Source organism: Moschus berezovskii, chromosome 10, assembly GCF_049115385.1.
Source record: "Moschus berezovskii isolate FMDL1 chromosome 10, NW_MosBer_1.0, whole genome shotgun sequence".
In the NCBI taxonomy this organism is placed as follows: domain Eukaryota; kingdom Metazoa; phylum Chordata; class Mammalia; order Artiodactyla; family Moschidae; genus Moschus; species Moschus berezovskii.
The window spans coordinates 70,489,338-70,509,838 of NC_142469.1; the positions used below are offsets into that span (position 1 = coordinate 70,489,338).

A 20,501-nucleotide genomic window follows, 5' to 3' on the forward strand; every position below is an offset into this window, starting at 1 on the left:
ATCTTAAAAACGACAGAATGATATCTGTTCATTTCCAAGGCAAACCATTCAATATTACAGTAATCCAAGTCTATGCCCTGACCAGTAATACTGAAGAAGGTGAAGCTGAACTGGTCTGTGAAGACCTACAAGACCTTTTAGAACTAACACCCAAAAAAGATGTCCTTTTCATATTAGGGGACTGGAACGCAAAAGTAGGAAGTCAAGAAACAGTCAATTACCATCTTTTAGATACTGAAGTCAATGGAAAGTACCTAGTATCCACCCAACAAAAACAAATATATGATGTCATAATGCCACAGTCCCCCATCCCTTCCTCTGTCTGGGGCAGATGCTGAATAACTGATGGAGTCAGTCTTCCCCACTGAGTTTGAACTGAATCTCAAAACTCATCTTTTCCTAGCCCTGCAGGGAGTTACTGTCAATTAACTAGAGATTGACATTTGAGATGAAATTGTTGTTCTCCATGCCTGCATGAAGATAATAATGATAAGCGTGGAATCTATTGACTTCCAACAACAGTAAAATAAAACTTCAGAGAGGAGCGTGTGCTAGAGGAAATAATTTCACATCCTTCCTGACTTTTCTCTCTTTTACCATGTTTGTTCCACAAGAGTGCAGATGGAACCTGCAACTGAATCCAGCTGTCACCTGACAAGGTGTGCCAGATCACCTTGTCCTGTGAGGCCTCAAGCCCACATCCAGTTTTTTTGTCTTTCTCAAAGCTTTTCCTAAAAGAAGCTGCTATTTCTTCATACTCCCTTCACCCATGAACACAGGCCTTCAGTGGTGTTGAGTAAATGAACGAACAAGAACAAATAAGAACACCCCTCAGGGTGAGAGTGAGGGAAACAAAGCCCTTGGCATTGGAGCGGGTGGCACTGGGAGCTGACACAGGGAAGAGGCCCCAAACATGGAGGTCGGTGGCCATCCGCTGGCCTTCTATAAAGGTCTCCCTTTATGCCAGAATTGGAGAAGGAAATGGCAACCCACTCCAGTGTTCCTGCTTGGAGAATCCCATGGACAGAGGAGCCTGCTGGACTGCAGTCCATGGGGTCACAGAGAGACGGACACAACTGAGTGACCAACACTTATTATGCCAGAATATTTAGTCTTTGTGGAGAAATCTCCCATTTTCTGAATTCTCCAGTTACAAGTGATTGATCAGAGCCATTTCTCTCCGTTATTGAAGTCTGCATTAATTGGTGGACAAAGAAGATGCGGTACATATATACAATGGAACATTACTCAGCCATAAAGAGAATGAAATGATGGCATCTGCACCAAAGTGGATGGACCTAGGGATTATCATACTAAGGGAAGTAAGTCAGACGGAGAAAGGCAAATATTGTACGATATCACTTATATGTGTAATCTAAAATATGATACGGATAAACTTAACTACGAAACAGACTCATGGACAAAGAGAGTTGTGTTTGCCAAGGTGGAAGGAGGGTCGGGGAAGGATGGATTGGGAGTTTGGGTTAGCAGACGCAAACTATTATATACAGAATGGGTAAGCAACAAGTTCGTACTGTATAGCACAAGGAACTATATTCCATATCCTGTGGTAAACCATTATGGAAAAGAATAGGAAAAAGAATGTATACTTTGAATGAATCACTTTGCTGGACAGTAGAAATTAATTCAACATTGTAAATCAATAAAGTAAATTTGAAAAAAGAATATGCATTAATCAAGTCCCACAATCTATTTAAAATGGACTTCTCTGGTAGTCCAGTAGTTAAGAATCCATGCTCCCAGTGCAGGGAGCCCAGGTTTGATCCTTGGTCAGGGAACTCGATCCCATCTGACAAACACATCTGGCACAGCCAAATAAATAAAAAATAAATGTAGCTACCACAGGGGAAATGCTCAGCAAGTATCTACTGGATGAAAAAACAACTAAATAAATGGTGAGGAGGAGGGAAAAAGAGAGTAAGACTGAATGCCCAAGGCTGGGGTTACTGGTCCTCAGTCCCTGGGTGGTGTTCCCAGCAGCTTCTTCTCTGTAACCTGTACCGGTGTTGGCCTGTCTGTGTGGGCCATGGTGGGGAAAAGGTTCAGACACAGGGCCTCTGGGCTCCGGCACCAGACTGATGGAGTTCTGTTCTGAAAGCCTCTGATGAGTGGACACAGTAGCCACAGAGTGATAATTTTCATGGAACACAGCTACAAAAGGCAAGCAAGCAGCAAAACCCATAGAGAGAGAGTCTTGCAGGCCAAGATCATGCCAGGCCTCCCTGAATAAAGCAAGCTGTGCAGCGGCGGTCACGGTGGCCCAGCTCTGACTAGTCTCTGATGCTACATCCTTGCGTGTCAACCCGCAGCAGTATTTGTATTTCAAGTGTTACCAGAAAACGTAGTATTTTTCCCCAAGTTGGCAATGACATCCCCTACCCCAATTTCAGGCCAGCCCAGCTTGAACCCAGGTGAGGGGGGTTACAGACACTGAAACTGGGTCGGTGGTGGGGCAGAGACCTGGGCTCCTGTTGCAGGAGATGTTGCATGGAATTGCCTGCAAGAGACCTGGTGCTCCCTGACCCCTCCATACCCTACCCATGGATACCTGCTCTGCACACTCTGCTGGCCAGGCAGTCCCCAGCATTCAGCCAGCAGAACACGTGCCCTCAATAACCCATGAAGGAGACACCTGTAAGGATGCATGTGGTGCCAGGTGCTAGGAAAGAGCAATCCCCAGTGTAGCACGGGGCAGACCTCCCCTCCCACTCAGGCCTCCCCTCCCCTCCCCCTCCAGCCTCCCCTCCTGGCGACCCAGCCAAGAAACCCCTTTGTTTCTGCTCCTGCACCATCCCCTCCAGGGGTCCCCTCCTCCAGGCACTCCCACTGCCCCACTCTGTCTCATCACTTCTCACCTAGACATTTCGAGACCCTCTGAGCCAGTCTCTGACTTCAGACCTCCCGCCCACTGCCGGGGGCGGGGCACCAGAATGCAAGTCCCCAAACACCCGCCCCACTGCTTCCAGCCCTGCTGGGTGTCTCTGCAAGGCTCCCCCCTCCCCACTGAAATCCGTCCTGCTCAGATGCTAAACCAGTCCCTCTCTGATCTCCCTGAGTTGCCTCATTATTTTTTTTTTCTGCCTGACCAGGCGCCTTCGGTTCCAGGAACACAAAGCCACCTGCGTGTAAGAACTACTTCAGACGCAGCTCAAGTGTGAGAAGGCTTCAGTGGCGCCACCACCGCAGACCGCCCTCCTGTCACATCCGTCACAGCCCGCTGCCGCTGTCTGTTCACATGTCTTTCTCCTCTTTCTCCCGGAGGCAGGAGCAGTGTCACTTGTCCCACGGTCCTTGGTGATGCCAGATGAGTGCCTGGCACCAGCTGCTCAGCAGGTGTTTACTGAAGGAATAATAAAACCACCCACCCCACCTACTCCTTTCAAATAGGTTCCATTTTCATCTCTGATTTGGTAGGTGAGCCACTGAAGCTGTTCAAGAACAGGATATAAAAACACTTGATACAGAGGAGTTAAGCAGCAGCGGTGGGGTCAGTCGCTCAGTCATGACTAACTCTTTGTGACCCCACGCACTGTAGCCCACCCAGCTCCTTTGTCTATGGGATTCTCCAGGCCAGAATACTAGAGTGGGTTGTCATTCTCTTCTCCAGGGGATCTTCCCGACCCAGGAATTGAATCTGGGTCTCCTGCATTGCAGGCAGATTCTTTACCGTGTGAGCCACCAGGGAAGTTGTAAAACAAGAGAAACCAAATTGCTTGGAAGAAGGTGAACCAGACAATAAGCTTGGAAGCTTAGCTAACTGCATCACAATTCACCCCTCGGTTTGGCTCTCTTTTTCATTTCCTGTGTCTTTATTTATATTTCTATTAATATCTTTCTGACACTTGCTTGTGAATAGATTTTAAGTTTTTTTAACTGTTCAGTGTCTTGTGTGTGCACATATGAACATTATATAGATTTTATGAAGGCAGTTAGCAAGAAAAAGGAATTTTTAAAAATCCCTATTGGGAATCTGCCAAGGAGACCAACCACCTATATGGTATCTGAATTACAAAGGGGGCATTTCACAGCCCCAACTTGGTCCATAAAGGACTGTCAAAATTACCAGTGAATTTGACATAAGGGAATTTCAAGAAAGAGAAAAAAACCAAAATACATGACAAAAAGAAATATTAATAGTTAAGACTTTCATGCTACATGGCTAAGCCCCGTTCATACATTAACTTATTCAATTCTCTCAATGCTGTGAGGTAAGTACTAATTACTTGTCCTTTACAGAGATGGGAAACCTGAGGCATGGGGCTTCCACAACTAGTAAGAGGCATAGCTGGGACTGGAACAAAGCAAGGCTTTAGCATCTGGGACCTTAACTATTCTGCCAAACTGCTGCTAATACAAGCACCTGTAAACCATAATGGAAAGGATATTAAAAAAAAATGAATGTGTAGGTATACACATTCAGTTCAGTTCAGTCGCTCAGTCGTGTCCTACTCTCCGCGACCCCATGAATCACAGCACGCCAGGCCTCCCTGTCCATCACCAACTCCTGAAGCTCACTCAAACTCATGTCCACAGAGTCGGTGATGCCATCCAGCCATCTCATTCTCGGTCGTCCCCTTCTCCTCCCACCCCCAACCTTTCCCAGCATCAGAGTCTTTTCCAGTGAGTCAACTCGTCGCATGAGGTGGCCAAAGTATTGGAGTTTCAGCTTCAGCATCAGTCCCTCCAATGAACACCCAGGATCGATCTCCCTTAGAATGGACTGGTTGGATCTCCTTGCGGTACAAGGGACTCTCAAGAGTCTTCTCCAACACCACAGTTCAAAAGCATCAATTCTTCGGCGATCAGCCTTCTTCACAGTCCAACTCTCACATCCATACATGACCACGGGAAAAACCATAGCCTTGACTAGACGGACCTTGGTTGGCAAAGTAATGTCTCTGCTTTTTAATATATTATCAAGGTTGGTCATAACTTTCCTTCCAAGGAGTAAGCGTCTTTTAATTTCATGGCTGCAATCAGCATCCGCAGTGATTTTGGAGCCCAGTCCCCATGGACAGAGGAGCATGGTGGGCTACAGTCCATGGGGTTGTAAGAGTCAGACACGACTGAGCAAATAAGCACACAGCTGATTTACAATGTTTTTAATTACTGCTGTACAGCCATGATTCAGTTATACATATATATAATATACACATTATATAATATACACATTATATATTATACACATTATATAATATACACATTATATATTATACACATTATATAATATACACATTATATAATATACACATTATATATATGTATAACTGAATCATTTGGCTGTACAGCAGTAATTAAAAACATTGTAAATCAGCTGTGTGCATATTTGCTCAGTCGTGTCTGACTCTTGTGACCCCATGGACTGTAGCCCACCATGCTCTTCTGTCCATGGGGATTCTCCAGGCAAGAATACTGGAGTGGGTTGTCATGCCCTCCTCCAGGGGATCTTCCCAACCCAGGGATCGAATGCAGGTCTCCCGCATCGCAGGCAGATTTTTACCATCTGAGTCACCGGGGAGGCCCCAAATCAGCTGTATTTCAATAAAACCAATAAAAAAAAAGTTATTGTATATGGGATGGATAAACAGCAAGGTCCTCCTGTATGGCACAGAGAACTATGTTCAAGATCCTATGACAGGGCTTTCCCTGGAGACTCAGTGGTAAGGAATCTGCCTGCCAATGCAGGAGATACAGGTTCCATCCCTGGTCTGGGAAGATCCCACATGCTGTGGAGCGACTAAGCCTGTGGACCACAACTACTGAGCCTGTTTCTAGAGACAGGGAGTCACAACTACTGAAGTCCGTGCACCCTAAAGCCCATACTCTGCAACAAGAAAGCCACCACAATGAGAAACCTGCACACCACAGCTAGAGAGTAGTCCCCAATTGCTGCAACTAGAGAAAAGTCTGAACAGCAACGAAGACACAGAAGAGCCAAAAATAAATAAAATCATAAAAAAATACAGTAAGGTCTCTGACTTCTGCAAATAGTTTAAAAAGATCCTATGATAAACCATACTGGAAAAGAGTATGTTAAAAAAAAAAATAACAAGCATCTGGAGAAGGATGAGTATCATTAAACAACCCACTGATTTCTTCCAGGTTTCCACAGTGCTGAGTAACACAGCCCTGGTCCTTGTCCTCAGGAAGGGATGGGCAGACAGGGAGAGAGCATGAAATAAACACATCCATCCATGCATTCACAAAGCAAGTGGGAACCACAGGCAGAGATGTGTGTGAGAGAGAGCCTGACAGGGATGCAGGCTCACCCTGACAGTTAAGGATGGACGGGGCTCCAAGTGTGAGCTTCACCTTCGAGGCACTCGTCAGGGAAAGCTCACAGGCCAGTGACATCAGCTGGAGTAACAAATGTGGGGATGGAGACATGAGAGCTGAGGCAGTCAGAAATGTCCCAAATGAGAAAAGAGGCTTAAATCCAGGTAGAAGAAAAACAACGGAAAGACTAACTAAGAGCAGCACAGGATGCGTGATGCAGAAGAAAAGAATTTCGGTTTTAATCCGCAGAAATCGATTGTAACAACATCAAAGAACCATATGTCAGAAATCTGCAACACGTGAATTCAGTTAGTCACTTAGACTCTAGCTCATCCCATGAAGAAGGCTGCAGGACACCCTATAGTTTAAGGATTAGAGGAAACTCTGGTCTGTCACTCAACAGGGCTTAGTTGCCAATCACTCAGGGAGACTCAGCAACAACCATAAGCAGGGAAGATTACAAAGTAGGCGTCGTGGCTGCTTCTGGTGTTGGGTTCGGCTTCACATCCCCAGTCTTAATCCCTGGCAGATGAATGTGGCATCTGACCGAATGGCAGAAAAGATTCCTGAGCTCAACACAGTTCACTCACAACTCAGTGTCTGTTGAATGAATGAAGAAACAAGTACTGAACAGACAGCATTTTATATTTACCATATAAATTTTCTGCCCATGCAAAATACCCACATCAACATTACCTTTAGAAATACCTGCTTAATTAATTGTTTTCCAGGAAGGTTTCACTACTGGGCTGGTCAAAAGGCTTATTCATTTCCCCCACAAGATGGCTCAAGCAGTGCTTAGATGTTTTTAACTTCATTCAAAACAATTTTGTTTGTATTGTGACAGCTGTCATATCAGTGTTCATTTTTAAAAAACTTATATAAATTGGTGAATTTTTGTGTAGCCATTTTAATATTGAGGATAACATCTTTGGCATATTACGCTTTGTTATTTCACAAAAGGTGAAAGCGCAACTGAAATGCAAAAAAAAGATTTATTTAGTATATGGAGAAGATACTGTGACTGATTGAATGTGTCAAAAGTGGTTTGTGAAGTTCTGAGCTGGAGATTTCTCACTGGATGATGTTCCACAGTCAGGTAGACCAGCTGAAGCTGATAGCAAGTAAATCGAGACACTGAGAACAATTACCATTATACCACGCGGGAGATAGCTGACATATTCAAAATATCCAAATCAACCATTGAAAATAATTTGTACCAGCTTGATTATGTTAATTACTTTGATGTTCACGTGCCACATCAGTTAAGTGAAAAAATTTCCGTGATCATATTTCCACATCCCATTCTCTACTGAAATGTAAGATGTTCCATTTTAAAAACAAATTGTGATGTGCAATGAAAAGTGGTTACTGCACAATAACATGGAATGGAAGAGATTGTGGGGCAACTGAAATGAACTGCCACCAACCACACCAAAGGTCAGTCAATCTTCTTTCAAAGGAGGTGATATTGTGTATATGGTGGGATTAGAAGAGTCTTCTATTAGGAGAAAACCTTCCAGAAAACCAAATGATTAATTCCAACTAGTACTGCTCCAATTAGACCAACTGAAGGTAGCACTCGATGAAAAGCGTCCAGAATTAGTCAACAGAAAACACATAATATTCCATCAGGATAATGGAAGACTGCATGTTTCTTTGATGACTAGGCGAAAACTGTTACAGCTTGGCTGCAAAGTTCTGATTCCTCCACCATATCCACCAGACATTGCATTTACAGATTTCCATTTATTTTGGACTTTACAAAGTTCTCTTAGTTGAAAAATTTCAATTTTCTGAAAGACTGTAAAAGGTACCTAGAACAGTTCTTTGCTCAAAAGGATAAAATGTTTTGGGAAGACAGAATTATGAAGTTGCCTGAAAAATGGCAGAAGGTAGTAGAACAAAATGATGACTACACTGTTCAATAGAGTTTTTTGTGAAAATGAAAAATGTCTTTTATTTTTATTTAAAAATCAAACAAACTCTTTGGCTAGCCCAGTACATCTCTGAGGAGCTAGGAGGCTCCAGCTAATTTTTGGAATCAATTATATAGCCAACTATATAGAGCCAACTTGAGAAGGAAATGGCAACCCACTCCAGTATTCTTGTCTGGGAAATCTCAATGGACAGAGGAACCTGGCAGGCTATAGTCCATGGGGTCGCAAGAGTTGGACACTACTTAGTGACTAAACCATAAAGCCAACTGTTCAGGTGAAGGAAAAGAAGTATCAAGAGGATTTGCAAGTTCTGGTTATATAGCTGAAGAACAGACACGAGGGAGTCTACACAGCATCCAGAGGTTTTTGTGAGTGAAGCAGGGAAAGCTGCCAATCTGCTGTGTGACTTGTCGGGTTCTTTTCCTATTTTCAGTTAAGAAAACACAGATGCTAGGACAAGATGAGCTCAGAAGCTGCTGCTGCTTCCTTTCTTCCTGCTTCCTTTTCCAGCCTGAGGCTGATCTCACCCAGGCCAGCCCTGATGGGGAACTCAGACTGGAACAGAGGAAGCAGAGGTTGGCGCCAACAGCCACAGGATGGGGTTGAGGCTGTTCACACATATCACTGAGACCCGAGGATCCACAATCCACAGACATGCACAACTTTCAAGGTCTGAGCTCCAGGAATAACCACCAACTTTCTATGCTTAAAAAAAACAAAACAACAAAACACTGCCATCAGATATCTCTTTCAAGCTTTCCAAACCAGCACTACTAGTCTGTCTTCCCAGAACATGCTGCTTTGTTACTGACGATAAAGTAATTCAGTTTCCTTGATATGAGAGACTCTGTAAGCACTTGAATATAAGGTGACTTCTCTTTGCTTAGGGATTGCTTTTCTGGGAGGAGGGGAAACACACCCACTGTCGATGTGGACATATGTGGTACCTGAGCATTGTCTTCTGCAGATGGGATCTGTAGTTGGAGAATCCTTGTGCACAGGTGTTAGAATTTCAGTCATTTTTGCTTTGCTTTGCTTCTCCCTGCTCACCCCACTTCATAGGTCTTACCCAGCCTCTCTATATGGTTAAGAAGGACTCAGATGGGCACGATCCCCTCACTGAATGGTAAGTTTCACTCTGGAAGGTCTTGTTTACTGTCCAAAGTACTCAGCACAGAGTCTGGCACAGGCTTGGTTGTTTAGTCGCCAAGTTATGTCTGACTCTTGTGACCCCATGTACTGTACCCTGCTAGGCTCCTCTGTCCATGGGATTCTCCAGGCAAGAATACTGGAGTGGGTTGCCATTTCCTTCTCCAGGGGATCTTCTCAACCCAGGAATTGAACCTGGGTCTCCTGCATTGCAGGCAGATTCTTTACCAACTGAGCTGCAAAGGAAGCCCATTAAGTGAAAGTCAGTCAGTTGTGTCCGACTCCTTGTGACCCTATGGGCTGTAGCCCCTGCCAGGCTCCTCGGTCCATGGAATTCTCCAGGCCAGAATACTGGAGTGGGTACCGTTTCCCTTCTCCAGGGGATCTTCCCAACCCAGGGATTGAACCCAGGTCTCCTGCATTGCAGGTGGATTCTTTAGCATCTGAGCCACCAGGGAAGCCCCTAGTGAGTATCTGTGGACTGAAAGAGTAAGTAAACCTCACAGAATACAGGCCTGAAACTGGGCTCATCACCCTCCCATTGTGGCCATCATTTTCTATTACAAAACGGATAACCCTCCATCTAAAATCCTGGGAACCTCTTTGTCTGGAAGCAGTAGCCACCTGGAGGTACCTGGGGGAAGACCTAAGCCATCCCTCCATGAGAAAATAGCTTCTATGAAAGGAACTGTGGAGGAGAAACAAGAGTTGTCAGGCCAACTTGGACCCATGCTGCTATTAAGTCCTGGGACCAATCGAGCCGTGTTGGCAGATTAGAAGCAAGACATACAGCTGGGCAGGGCCTGAGGCACTGGGAAACGACATGGGCAGACCACCCCTTCCAAATCCCTTGTTTTATAGATGAGGAATCCGCTGCCCAAACTCTCATAGCTAGGAGCTGGAAAAGCCAAGAAGTAAAACCTGGGTGTCCTGAGGCCCTGTCCAGATCTCTTTCTACTGCTTCTGTCTGCCACAACCCCATGGGCACAAGCATGTCCACTAAGTCAGGAAAAACCTGGAAATAGGAGGCTTCAGCTGTCAGGGGATAATCTTACCATACCTCTGCACTCTTGAGGTGCAGTGTCAAACACCGCTGACTCGCCCTGTGTCCCGGGCTTGAACCCTCTTAGTCATCTTTTGATTATAAGCTCTTCTGAGCCACCTCTGCCAACAGAAGGTGAGTACAGCCAGCACTTACTGACCCCTGATGGTGGCTGGCACTGTGCAAAGAACTTTACACACATTATCATCTCCTTTAAAATTATTTTTAAAAATATTTATTTATTTATTTGGCTGTGCTGAGTCTTTGCTGTAGCATGCAGGATCTTTAGTTGTGGCATGTGGGATCTAGTTCCCTGACCAGGGATCAAACCCGGTTCTCCCGCATTGGGAGAGTGGAGTTTTAGCCACTGGGCCACCAGGGAAGTCCCTGTCATCTCCTTTAAACCCTACAACAACCTATGGGGAGAAGACCATGATCACACTCACCTTACACCTGTGGAAAGAAAACCTACAGGAGATTCAAGAACCTGCTCACACTCCACAGATTTTAAGTGGCAGGGAGGGGACCTGATTCCAGGTAGTTACCCTGAATTCACCCTCCTAGCCCTGTGCCATGCTGCCTGCCAACTGAAAATGGCCCCAGTGGATTCAGCCTTTCTTTCCCCATCACCATAGTTCTGACCTGGAGTGCCCCTAAAACCAAGTTCCCTTCCAAGTTAATGATTAATCTCTCCATTCAAAACTTTATTCCCTTCCTGTCCCCTCCGACCTCAACCATGGGTTAACAGAACAGTAATCAACCAGAGTTGGAGGAACCGCTGTTGTAGATTTCATCATTAACATACAGTTTCAGATGGCTCTTCTAATAGGCCCCCAAGTCACAGACCACCTGGCCTGAGAATCCTAAACCAGAGACTTACTGGCTCCCGAAACTGTGACTAAGAAATGTCACAAAATGATGATTAATTCCAGTTTCTTTGTTCTTTCCCTTTAAAAACACTCTCAACTCAAAGCCCAAGTGGGAGTGGATCTGAGGCTCTCTCTTACTCCCTTACTCGGCACCCTGCAATAAACACTTCAGTTCAGTTCAGTCGCTCAGTCGTGTCAATGTCTGCTGTTAAGACTTCAGCTTTCTGCACTGCAGGCATAGGAGCAGCCCTTTGCGCAGTTACAGTCTGTGCTCATCACCTCTCGACTAGACTATACTGTCCAGCCCCTTCTCCCTTCCTCTTTTCTGGTATCTTTGCCCTCCCATCCATTTCTATTCATTCCTCCAAAACTGTGATTTCCCTCTGTGGCTGAGAAGTGTTTTCTCATATCAGCTAATTGTCTACCAGGAGTGAACATCAAATCACAGACCCTGTGTTCAGAGCCACAAGCCTGCCCCCATTTCAGATGCTAGTTGCAAGTCTTGGGTCACTTGTAATACATCAGCTGTAAATCAGGGATTCCCACAAGACCCTACACAGTTTTGATTATTTGCTAGAAAAACTCACAAAACTCATGAAAGTACTTTGCTTTTATGGTTACAGGTGTACTATAAAGGCTGCAACTCAGGAACAGCCAAGTGGAAGACACGCATGGGGCGAGATGTGCAAGCAGAAGGGTGCACAGGGCTTCCCTGCTTCTCTGGGCATACCACTGAAGAAGGAATTCATAGGGCCTGGACTCCATCTTAGGTCTGTTCATACTGATCATGCTCGGCCACCTTTCCAATGGACTCTGAACTCTGTGTTTAGTGCCTATGAAAACGACAACAGAAGGATAAGACCCCCTCCAGACAGGGGAACCTTAAAGATCGTATCTAGGTTACTCATTACCTAAGAGGAAACATACACTGATCACCCCTTCCTCCAGGCAGGCCGTATATTTTTCTGTATCTATCGGAGTATAACCTCGTGCTTATTGATTACTGGCTAACTGTTTGACTGTTTGAGCACATGACCACATAGCACGTAAATGATGGGGTTATTGGGACTGTATTTTCCTTGGTTTGTGTAAGTCTCGTGGAATTTGGAGTGGTGGGTTCAGACACGTACACGTGGGGTATAAAAGATTTTTGCAAATGTTGGTCAGGGTCCTTGGCTAAGAGGAGACTCTGCCTTGGGCCCGCCGGTGTAATAAACTGCACTTCACTATCTGCATTGTCCTTCTGAGTGAGTTTGTTTCCCGGAACATGTGGCTACAATACCACCTTGCCACCACTTCAGTGTGTTCACCATTTAGGACTTTTTATGAGGGTTTCATCACATTGACATGATTGATTAAATTCCTGACTGCTGGTAATTAGCTCAGCCTCTGGGTCTCTACCTCTCCCCAGAGGTTAATAGCTCCTACTCTCTAATCCAGCGTCTTTCTGGCCACCAGCTCTCATTCTGAAGCTGCCTAGGAGTCTCCAGCCATCAATCATCTCATTGACATATAGAAGACACTGATCACGTATCCTCAAGAGTTTGGGGAGCTATGTGCCAGGAACTGCAGACAAAGACAAAATTTTTATTTTTTATTAACCACAATTCCTCCACACAGACACCTCTAGTGGTTCCCCATGACAATAGAGCAGAGCCCATACTTTTTAGGGTGGCCTGTAAGTTGAATGCAATCCTATCTCTCCTGATTCCTGCCACCTCGCTCTGGTCCAGGCTGGTCCATCTTATAGATTCCTGCCTCTGCACCTTTGCCTCATCCTCCTGTCCCTTCACTGAATTGAAATGGAATCAAAATATTTCTCAGGACACCCCTGGTTTAGAGATGCGAGGACCCTCAGACTTTACAGATGAGGAATTGATGGCTCAAAGAGCTGAATGGCATACTCCCAGTTATAGAGTCACCATCTGTCAAAGGCAGAGAGAACAGTACTCATGTCTGAATTCCAGTGATGAGTGCTGGGGATGGCAAGCTTCAAATTACCAAAATCTTATGTAAAATTTCAAGAGCACAAACCATAAGACAAAAAAAAAAGTAATTTGATTATACCAAGTGGAGGATTTCTGTTCAATGAAAAGACACTAAAAAATGGAGTATTTTCTGCCATATCAGTAAACAAGGATGTCACAGTCATCAGAGATGGCAGCCCTCAATGTGGGCCCTAAGGGAATTCGAGAAGAAGACGAATACCTGCTATCCAGCAGCCATCAGACTGCAGCCATTCCCTAGGGTGGGCCCTGAGAAAGATCAGGATATGAAAACACAGGATACTGGCCCCAGATTTCAGAGATACACATCAAAGGAATGACTTCAGTGAGCCAGACTCTTGCAACTTCCCATACATAGAAAAGCACTACAATCTTTAACTTGGGATATCTAGTTTTCTTTAACTGACATAACTCTTTTGATGTTCAGACTATCTACCGTCTGTTGCAAAACTATACAACCAGGCTCCTCCCCTTGCCTCCTTGAAGCAGTTCTCTCAGGGTCACTTGAGATGCTATTTCCCAGGCCTGGGCCTGATGTCCTAAAAATTCCCACCCAATAAAACAAGTTGACAATGCTAGGGACAAAATTAATGGATCTAAAAATGGTAAAGAATCCACCTGCAATGCAGGAGACCTAGGTTCAGTCCCTGGGTTGGAAAGATCCCCTAGAGGAGGAAACAACAATGCCTAAAACTGATTGCAGGGACTTCCTTTGTGGTCCAGTGTGCTTCCATTGCACAGGGCTACAGGTTCAATCCCTGGCTGGGGAATTAAGATCCCACATGCTGCATGACAAGGCCAAAAAAAAATTAGAAAAAATAAAATTGATCACGGATCAATACTTAGAACTCTTGGAAAGTAAGAAAACTAGAGCAAACCTAATTTATAAAGAAAGAACAAAGCATGAGAACATGCAGTTAGGGCAGAGGAAACCCATGAAGTTAACAAACATATTAATTTTACTATTAGAAAAACACAAGCTCAGATAGTGAGATGTCATTTTACACCTCTTGGAAAGCTGGAGAATGATGCCAAGTAGGGATAAGGATGTGGGAGGGGGGGGTCATATCTGCCTGGGGGCAGGTGGGGTGAATAGAAGGCCCCAGGAAAGCCATCTGGTGGTCAGTTCTTGAGGAAGTGTACACATCCTTGTGCCCAGCAATCCTGCCCATGGGTATGGATCCTAAAGGAAGTCTCACAGGTGGGACCTGCAGGAGGCTATTTGGGGCAGCACATTTGTGGAACTGCAGCATGATGTCCAAACCCATCAAAGGGGAGCAAAAGCTAAAATGTGGGGAGGTCTTCGGGAAGCACGAGGCACAGTGCGTGTACATGGTAGACACAGTGACACTGACAAACCCTCAGCAAGACCAGTTCAGCACAAAAGAAACAATGAGTTGAGTAACAGAATGAGCTGCATTAAGCAACTAAAACTATAACAAAGGTTCTACAAGCGCACATAGAAATCAAACACAAACATCAACATGTGAGGAAGGCCGCCTACGTGGGAAATGGAAGGTGAGGCGTGTGGACTAAAGGGGATCTATTGGGCTTGGGGGAGGCAAAGTCAGGGGCCACGGGCCCCACTCAGGCTGCTGGCTCTGGCATCAGGGAGTGATTTGCTCAGGTTGAGGCTGCTGGCTGTCAGACAGAAAGTGGGCTCAGCGGCCAGGGCCTTACAACAGGGCCCAAAGGAGGCTGCCCTTCCCCACAGCCCACCTTGGTGGTGAGAATCCCATCCCTGGAGATGCATCCCTTTGCTTCTGTGCTTTTGGGGGTTCACATAAGTCTACTCAATGAGTAAACATGAAGAATAGCCCAAACCAAAAAAAAAATCCAACCTCTAGTGAGTCTTGCAAATATAAACCGCTTCCGTGATGGAAAATGTTACATGATTAGCATTTAAAAATAATTTTTTCTATAAAAACAAAAAAAAATGTAAAAAAAAAAAAAAAGAATAGTTCAGAAATGGCACGTAGAAAAGTTGGTGGAGTGGGCGGAGGAGGTTGGTAGGCTGGGCTGGGCAGTCAGAATCAGATAAACTGAGAGCTTAAAACCCAACCTCCCTTACTCACAGCTTTCTCTTTTTTTTGGCAGGACACATGGAACTAACCTTTACTGAGTATTTACCCTGAGCCAGCAGGAAGCTAGGGAGTTTTACATTTGCCATCTCATGGATCACTTGCAAAAGTCTTACACAGAGAGGCGGGGTGGTGGTTGATCCTGCCAGTCTTGCAGTTAGGAGCAGGAAGCTCAGGGAAAGCAACCCGCCCAACTCACACAGTGAGTACATCAGAGCTGTCTTCTTGTGCCTCCACCAACACAACAACACTAACTAGCAGCTTGTGATGGCCTCCCTCTAGAGTTTTCTGCCTGGCAGCTGGGTTCAGAGGTCTCCAAGCTTGTCTTTGGCTCCAGCACTATCAGAACCCTTCAGCACTGCTGGTGGAATGTAAATTGGTACAGCCACTGTGGAAAACAGTATGGAGATTCCTTAACACATTAAGAATAAAACTACTACGATCTAGCAGTCCCACTACTGGTCACATGCCCTGAGAAAACCACAATTCTGAAAGGCACTGGTACCCCAATGTTCACTGCAGCACCGTTTGCAATAGCCAGGACATGGAAGCAATCTAGATATCCATCAACAGATGAATGGCTAAAGAAGTTGTGGTACATATATACAATGGAATATTAACCAGCCATAAAAAAGAATGAAATTGAGTCAGTTATAGTGAGGTGGATGAACCTAGAGCCTGTTACACAGAGTGCAGTCAGTCAGAAAGAAAAAAGCAAACATTGTATACTAATGCATATGTATGGAATCTACAAAAACAGTGCTGATGAGCCCAGTTACAGAGAAGAATGGAGACACAGGCATAGACAGCAGCCTGGTGAACAGAGCGGGGGAAGGAGCAAGTAGGACAAGTTGAGGAGCAGCACTGACATATATTCACTGCCGTGTGTGAAATGGATAACTCGCGGAAGCTGCTATGTAACATAGGGAGACCAGCCTGGTGTTCTGTGATGACCTGGGGGGTGGAATGGGTCAGGGGAGGGAGGCTCCAGAGGGAGGGGATATACACACACACACACACACACAGTTATGACTGATTCAAGTTGATATATGGCAGAGACCACCATAACACTGTAAAGCAACTAGCTACCAATAAGAAAAAAAAAAGAACCCTTCCAACTGTTCTCACTGGGGCTCGCATGTCCAGAGGTTGAGGGAACTCCTGGGGTTAAGTTAAATTCTAGTCACTTCCTCTTTGCCCTCCAAACCCATGCATCCTTAGATGTGGCTCCTCTAACCAGGTCCAGTTTCTAGAGAACTGGGGACATCCTTTCACGACTATTTTCCATCCTGATCTACATCTCCAGCTTCCTGAGAGTCAAGAGGTGGCAGCAGGTTGGTGGGCTGGGGGTGGATTTTAACAGCAGAACAGCAATAAACTCCCTGAAAGGTGTGGAAGCAAAATGACAGTGAAAACCCACTGGAAAACCAAAACACAGTGAATGTGCAGAGCTTTATCCCCTACTAAAGCATCACAAGAACTAAGATTTTATGCAGGTCAAATCATGTTTGTCAAACCTGCACGGAGTGAACCTGATGAGATTCTATTAAGAACCTGGCCACCAGCCTTATCTTCGGCTTTCCTCCCCTTTCACAACCTGCCAACATTACATAAGTTGCCTAGTTTTCCTCAGGCCCCTCCAATTGTTTTGAATGAAATTTAAAAGAAAGTAAATCCATCCAACAATAAGTATTCTAAACATTCCTGGTGGTGATGGGCTGTAACTTGTAGTAGATTGCTTCAGCTTCACCCCGCATCTTATCATAAACACTTGATTAACACTGTGAACTTAATTCATCTGAAAGAGGAAAACAGTATCATTTGGGAAAACTGGGAATTATCCACTTTTTTTTTTCCACCGAAAGGAGTCTACACAACTGTGGAAAAAAGAGCGTCACGAAAAGAAAAGTTTAGAACGTTGTGGTTTGTAGATGAAATCAAAACAAACTCAAATAAGGTTTATTCTTTCTGGGAGGAAATGGCAACTGTGGGCTAGTAACAATTCAATTTTATAAATATTTATTCTGTCATTACCTAGGACAAAATATCAGGCAGGTCTAGCTGCTGAGATCAGAACACTAAGAGGCCATACACAGAATTCTTGAGACCCATGAGTCTTTGGCACAGTCCAGACGCTGGCGAGTCCCCCAGATAAACACTGGCGCTCAGATAAACACAAAGGCTCATAGCTTTTGAATTGCAGCGGCTCTGAGTGTTCCTAATAATCTTAAAACCAACGATCAGATAGAGAGGACCTCTCTGTCCTTCTTTCATCTCTCTACAATGAGCTTTCCTGGAAAAAAAAAAAAAAAGTCTACCCCCTATATCTTTCCTGTCCTCCTCTCTCCAAGTTTCCAGGGGGAAAAATAGAGCACTGTGCTTTGCCCACCTCTGTGTTCCTCTGATACAAAGTGTACCGTTAGCCTGCTGTATCCCAGGCAGGACCACACCTCTCCCCGCCTCCCATATCCACATAACACATCTCCCTGGACCCCTTGCTCTGTTCCTCTTGTAAAACTCCTAGGATTTCTTCCCCCAGTTTCGCCACACAGAATCCTTCACTCTAGGATTTCACACAGGGCTAAACTTGGGCGTTGGTTTGACTTAAAAAAGTCATACCTATGTATTACTGTGCCAGTCCTCTCTGCTCCTTTTCTAGAATTCAGTCCAACAAAATAAGGCATCACCTTTAACAGAGCACTGGGGAACTGGCACTTCAACTCTCACACATGTTTTAACAGCCTCTCATCTCTTAAGTGAGACTCTCTTCCTACATCTCTGCTGCCAAATGGGTTTTACTGAAATTCTTTGAAACCCAGTGCTTTCAGCATTTTGGTTTCCCTAGGGAAGTTTCTTTATTTCTGTTTTTAAACCTCCACAACAGTGTCTAGTAATAATAAGAACTAACATTTAAAAAGGCCATACCATGTGCCAGCCAACCCTCTGAAGTGGACTTCCCTAGTGGCTCAGTGGTAAAGAATCCACCTGCCAATGCAGGAGATGTGGGTTTGATCCCTGGGTGGGGAAGATGCCCCGGAGAAGGAAATGGCAACCCACTCCAGTATTCTTGCCTGGGAAATCCCACGGACAGAGGGGCTTGGCAGATGACAATCCCTGGGGCCCGCAAAAGAGTCCGATACAGCCTAGCAACTAAACAACAACTATGTGTGGGACAACCCTCTGAAAGCAGACACGATTATTACCCTGTTTTCTAGAGGCAGGAACTAAGGCACAGAGAAAGTCAGCTGCACATAGGTGTCCAGCTGGGATTCTCCCCAAGACTGTGAGCTTAATTATGCTTAGGCTCTGGGGTCAAAGGGATCTAGGATCTATTATTATCCTGTCTCTCTCACTCTTTTGGAGCAGGTGACCTGGATAATGCACTTAACCTCTTTGACCCTGAGTTTGTTTCCCTTCCAATTAACTGGAAATAAAGCATTTCTTCCAAAGACCAAGTAGTAAATGAGAGATATGTAAGGGGTCTACCTCGGTCCAGGGCACAGGGTAACTGGGGTCCTACACATCCCAGCTGAACCGCCTCATTGGCAAGTCCGAGTCCCGCTCCTCTAAATACCCAGTTTCTTGGTGGAGGTACAACATCAGTCCATTTAAGACGAATCAGCCAAGGGGAGTCTATGCAAGCATCCACCTGGAAGACTGACGCGTCTCACTTTCTCTCCACATCGCTCTGCGCCCGGGTCCTAGGCTCGCCACCCTCGGCCTGACCATCATCGGCGGCTCCTTCGCCCGGGCTTCTCTCTCGCTCGGGCGCTCCACCCCGGGGGCTCCCCAGCCTGCCGGGCTAGCGGTCTTACCATGGCATCATAGCCCACGGCGTTCATGAAGTACGCCACCTCGGTGCCCTTGTACACGGTGAACCAGATGGTGCCCTGGTACTGGTCCCCGGCGTCGAGCAGCAGCACGTGGGGCTCGGCGAGGCGGATCTGGGACACCTTGGTGGCGAGCCGCGCCACGCCGCCCACGCAGCGGCTGGCGTTGACGCACTTGCTCGAGTCCTCGCTCGTCTGCTCCAGGCGGCTGTGCACGTCGTTGGTGTGCAGGATGGTGAGCTCCCAGGCGCGCGCCGCGGGCCCCAGCAGGGCGCCCAGCGCCAGGAGTCTCAGCGCCGGGCCGCGTGCGGCTCGGGGCTCCATGGCTGCGGCTGGCGGCGAGAGCGCGAGCGCCGGGGAGCGCGAGCCGGACGCGCGGTCGGAGGAGGGCGGCGGCGAGTCGACGGAGGCTGGCGCGGGCCGGCGGGCGGGGCCGGGGCGGGCTCTCCCGAGGCCGGCCCCGCGAGGCCGGGCGCGCACCCCCGCGGTCACCCCGTACGACCCTGGCCAGCGGGGCGGCTCGGGCGCGGCGGGCGGCTGGCACTCGCTCCGGGCGGGAACAGTGAGGAGGCTGTTCCCCGCGGGAGGAGGGCACCGGTCGCGGTCCCGGCCCGACCAGGGAGCCTGGACGCGGGTAGTCCCCCTGTCGGTGAGGGGCTGCTCTTTGGGGCGTGCGCGGGAGGATTTGGAGGGTCCACTCCGCTTCCATGTCTTCGCTGATCTTGCCTCTAAATTTTTCTAGAGGGATGCGTTGATTCTGTGGGTTTGTGGTTGCCAGTTCTCACTTGAAAGAAGGGGAAGAGGGAAGAGAGAGGAGGTGGAAAGGGAAGAGGTGAGAGGAGGGAGCCAGCGCAGCGCTGCGCTTTGGGGGCTGTGGGAGTGCTGACTTAAAAAAATGCACAGCCTGAGAGTTGGCTGTTAAATTTTATTTGGAGCAAAAAAAAAGGACTGTAGCCTGGGAGGTAGCACCTCAAATTGCTCCAAAAAAAAAAGAAAGAAAGAAACTGTTCCAAAGAGGTAGGGGGGAAGGAGAATATATATGTGATTTTGGTGAAGGGAGAGTACATGCAATCAAGTCCCTATTTCTTCCAAACAATTTCTGCTGGTCTCAGGAAGCTTTAACGAGTCACAGGAAATGGTCGTCACTATGAAGGACTTCAGTGCTTTTCTAGATGTGAGGAAATACAAGAATTGGGCTCATGAAATCAGCTCCTGAAAATATTTATCTGAAGACCTGTCCTTCTAGTCCCCATCTCCCCACAACATCCCCACCTCCACCAGCACGTG

At 46.4% G+C, this 20,501-nt stretch overlaps 1 protein-coding gene across 1 annotated transcript in view; it reads right to left on the reverse strand.

The window, feature by feature from the left end:
- NT5E (5'-nucleotidase ecto) overlaps positions 1-19,690 on the reverse strand; it is a 63,508-nt gene extending 43,818 nt beyond the window's left edge. The window contains exon 1 of the mRNA XM_055433034.2: positions 19,200-19,690. Coding sequence (XP_055289009.1) covers positions 19,200-19,538 — 339 coding nt within the window. The 5' untranslated portion in view covers positions 19,539-19,690. The remainder of the gene's footprint in view (positions 1-19,199) is intronic.
- Positions 19,691-20,501: the final 811 nt, after the last annotated feature.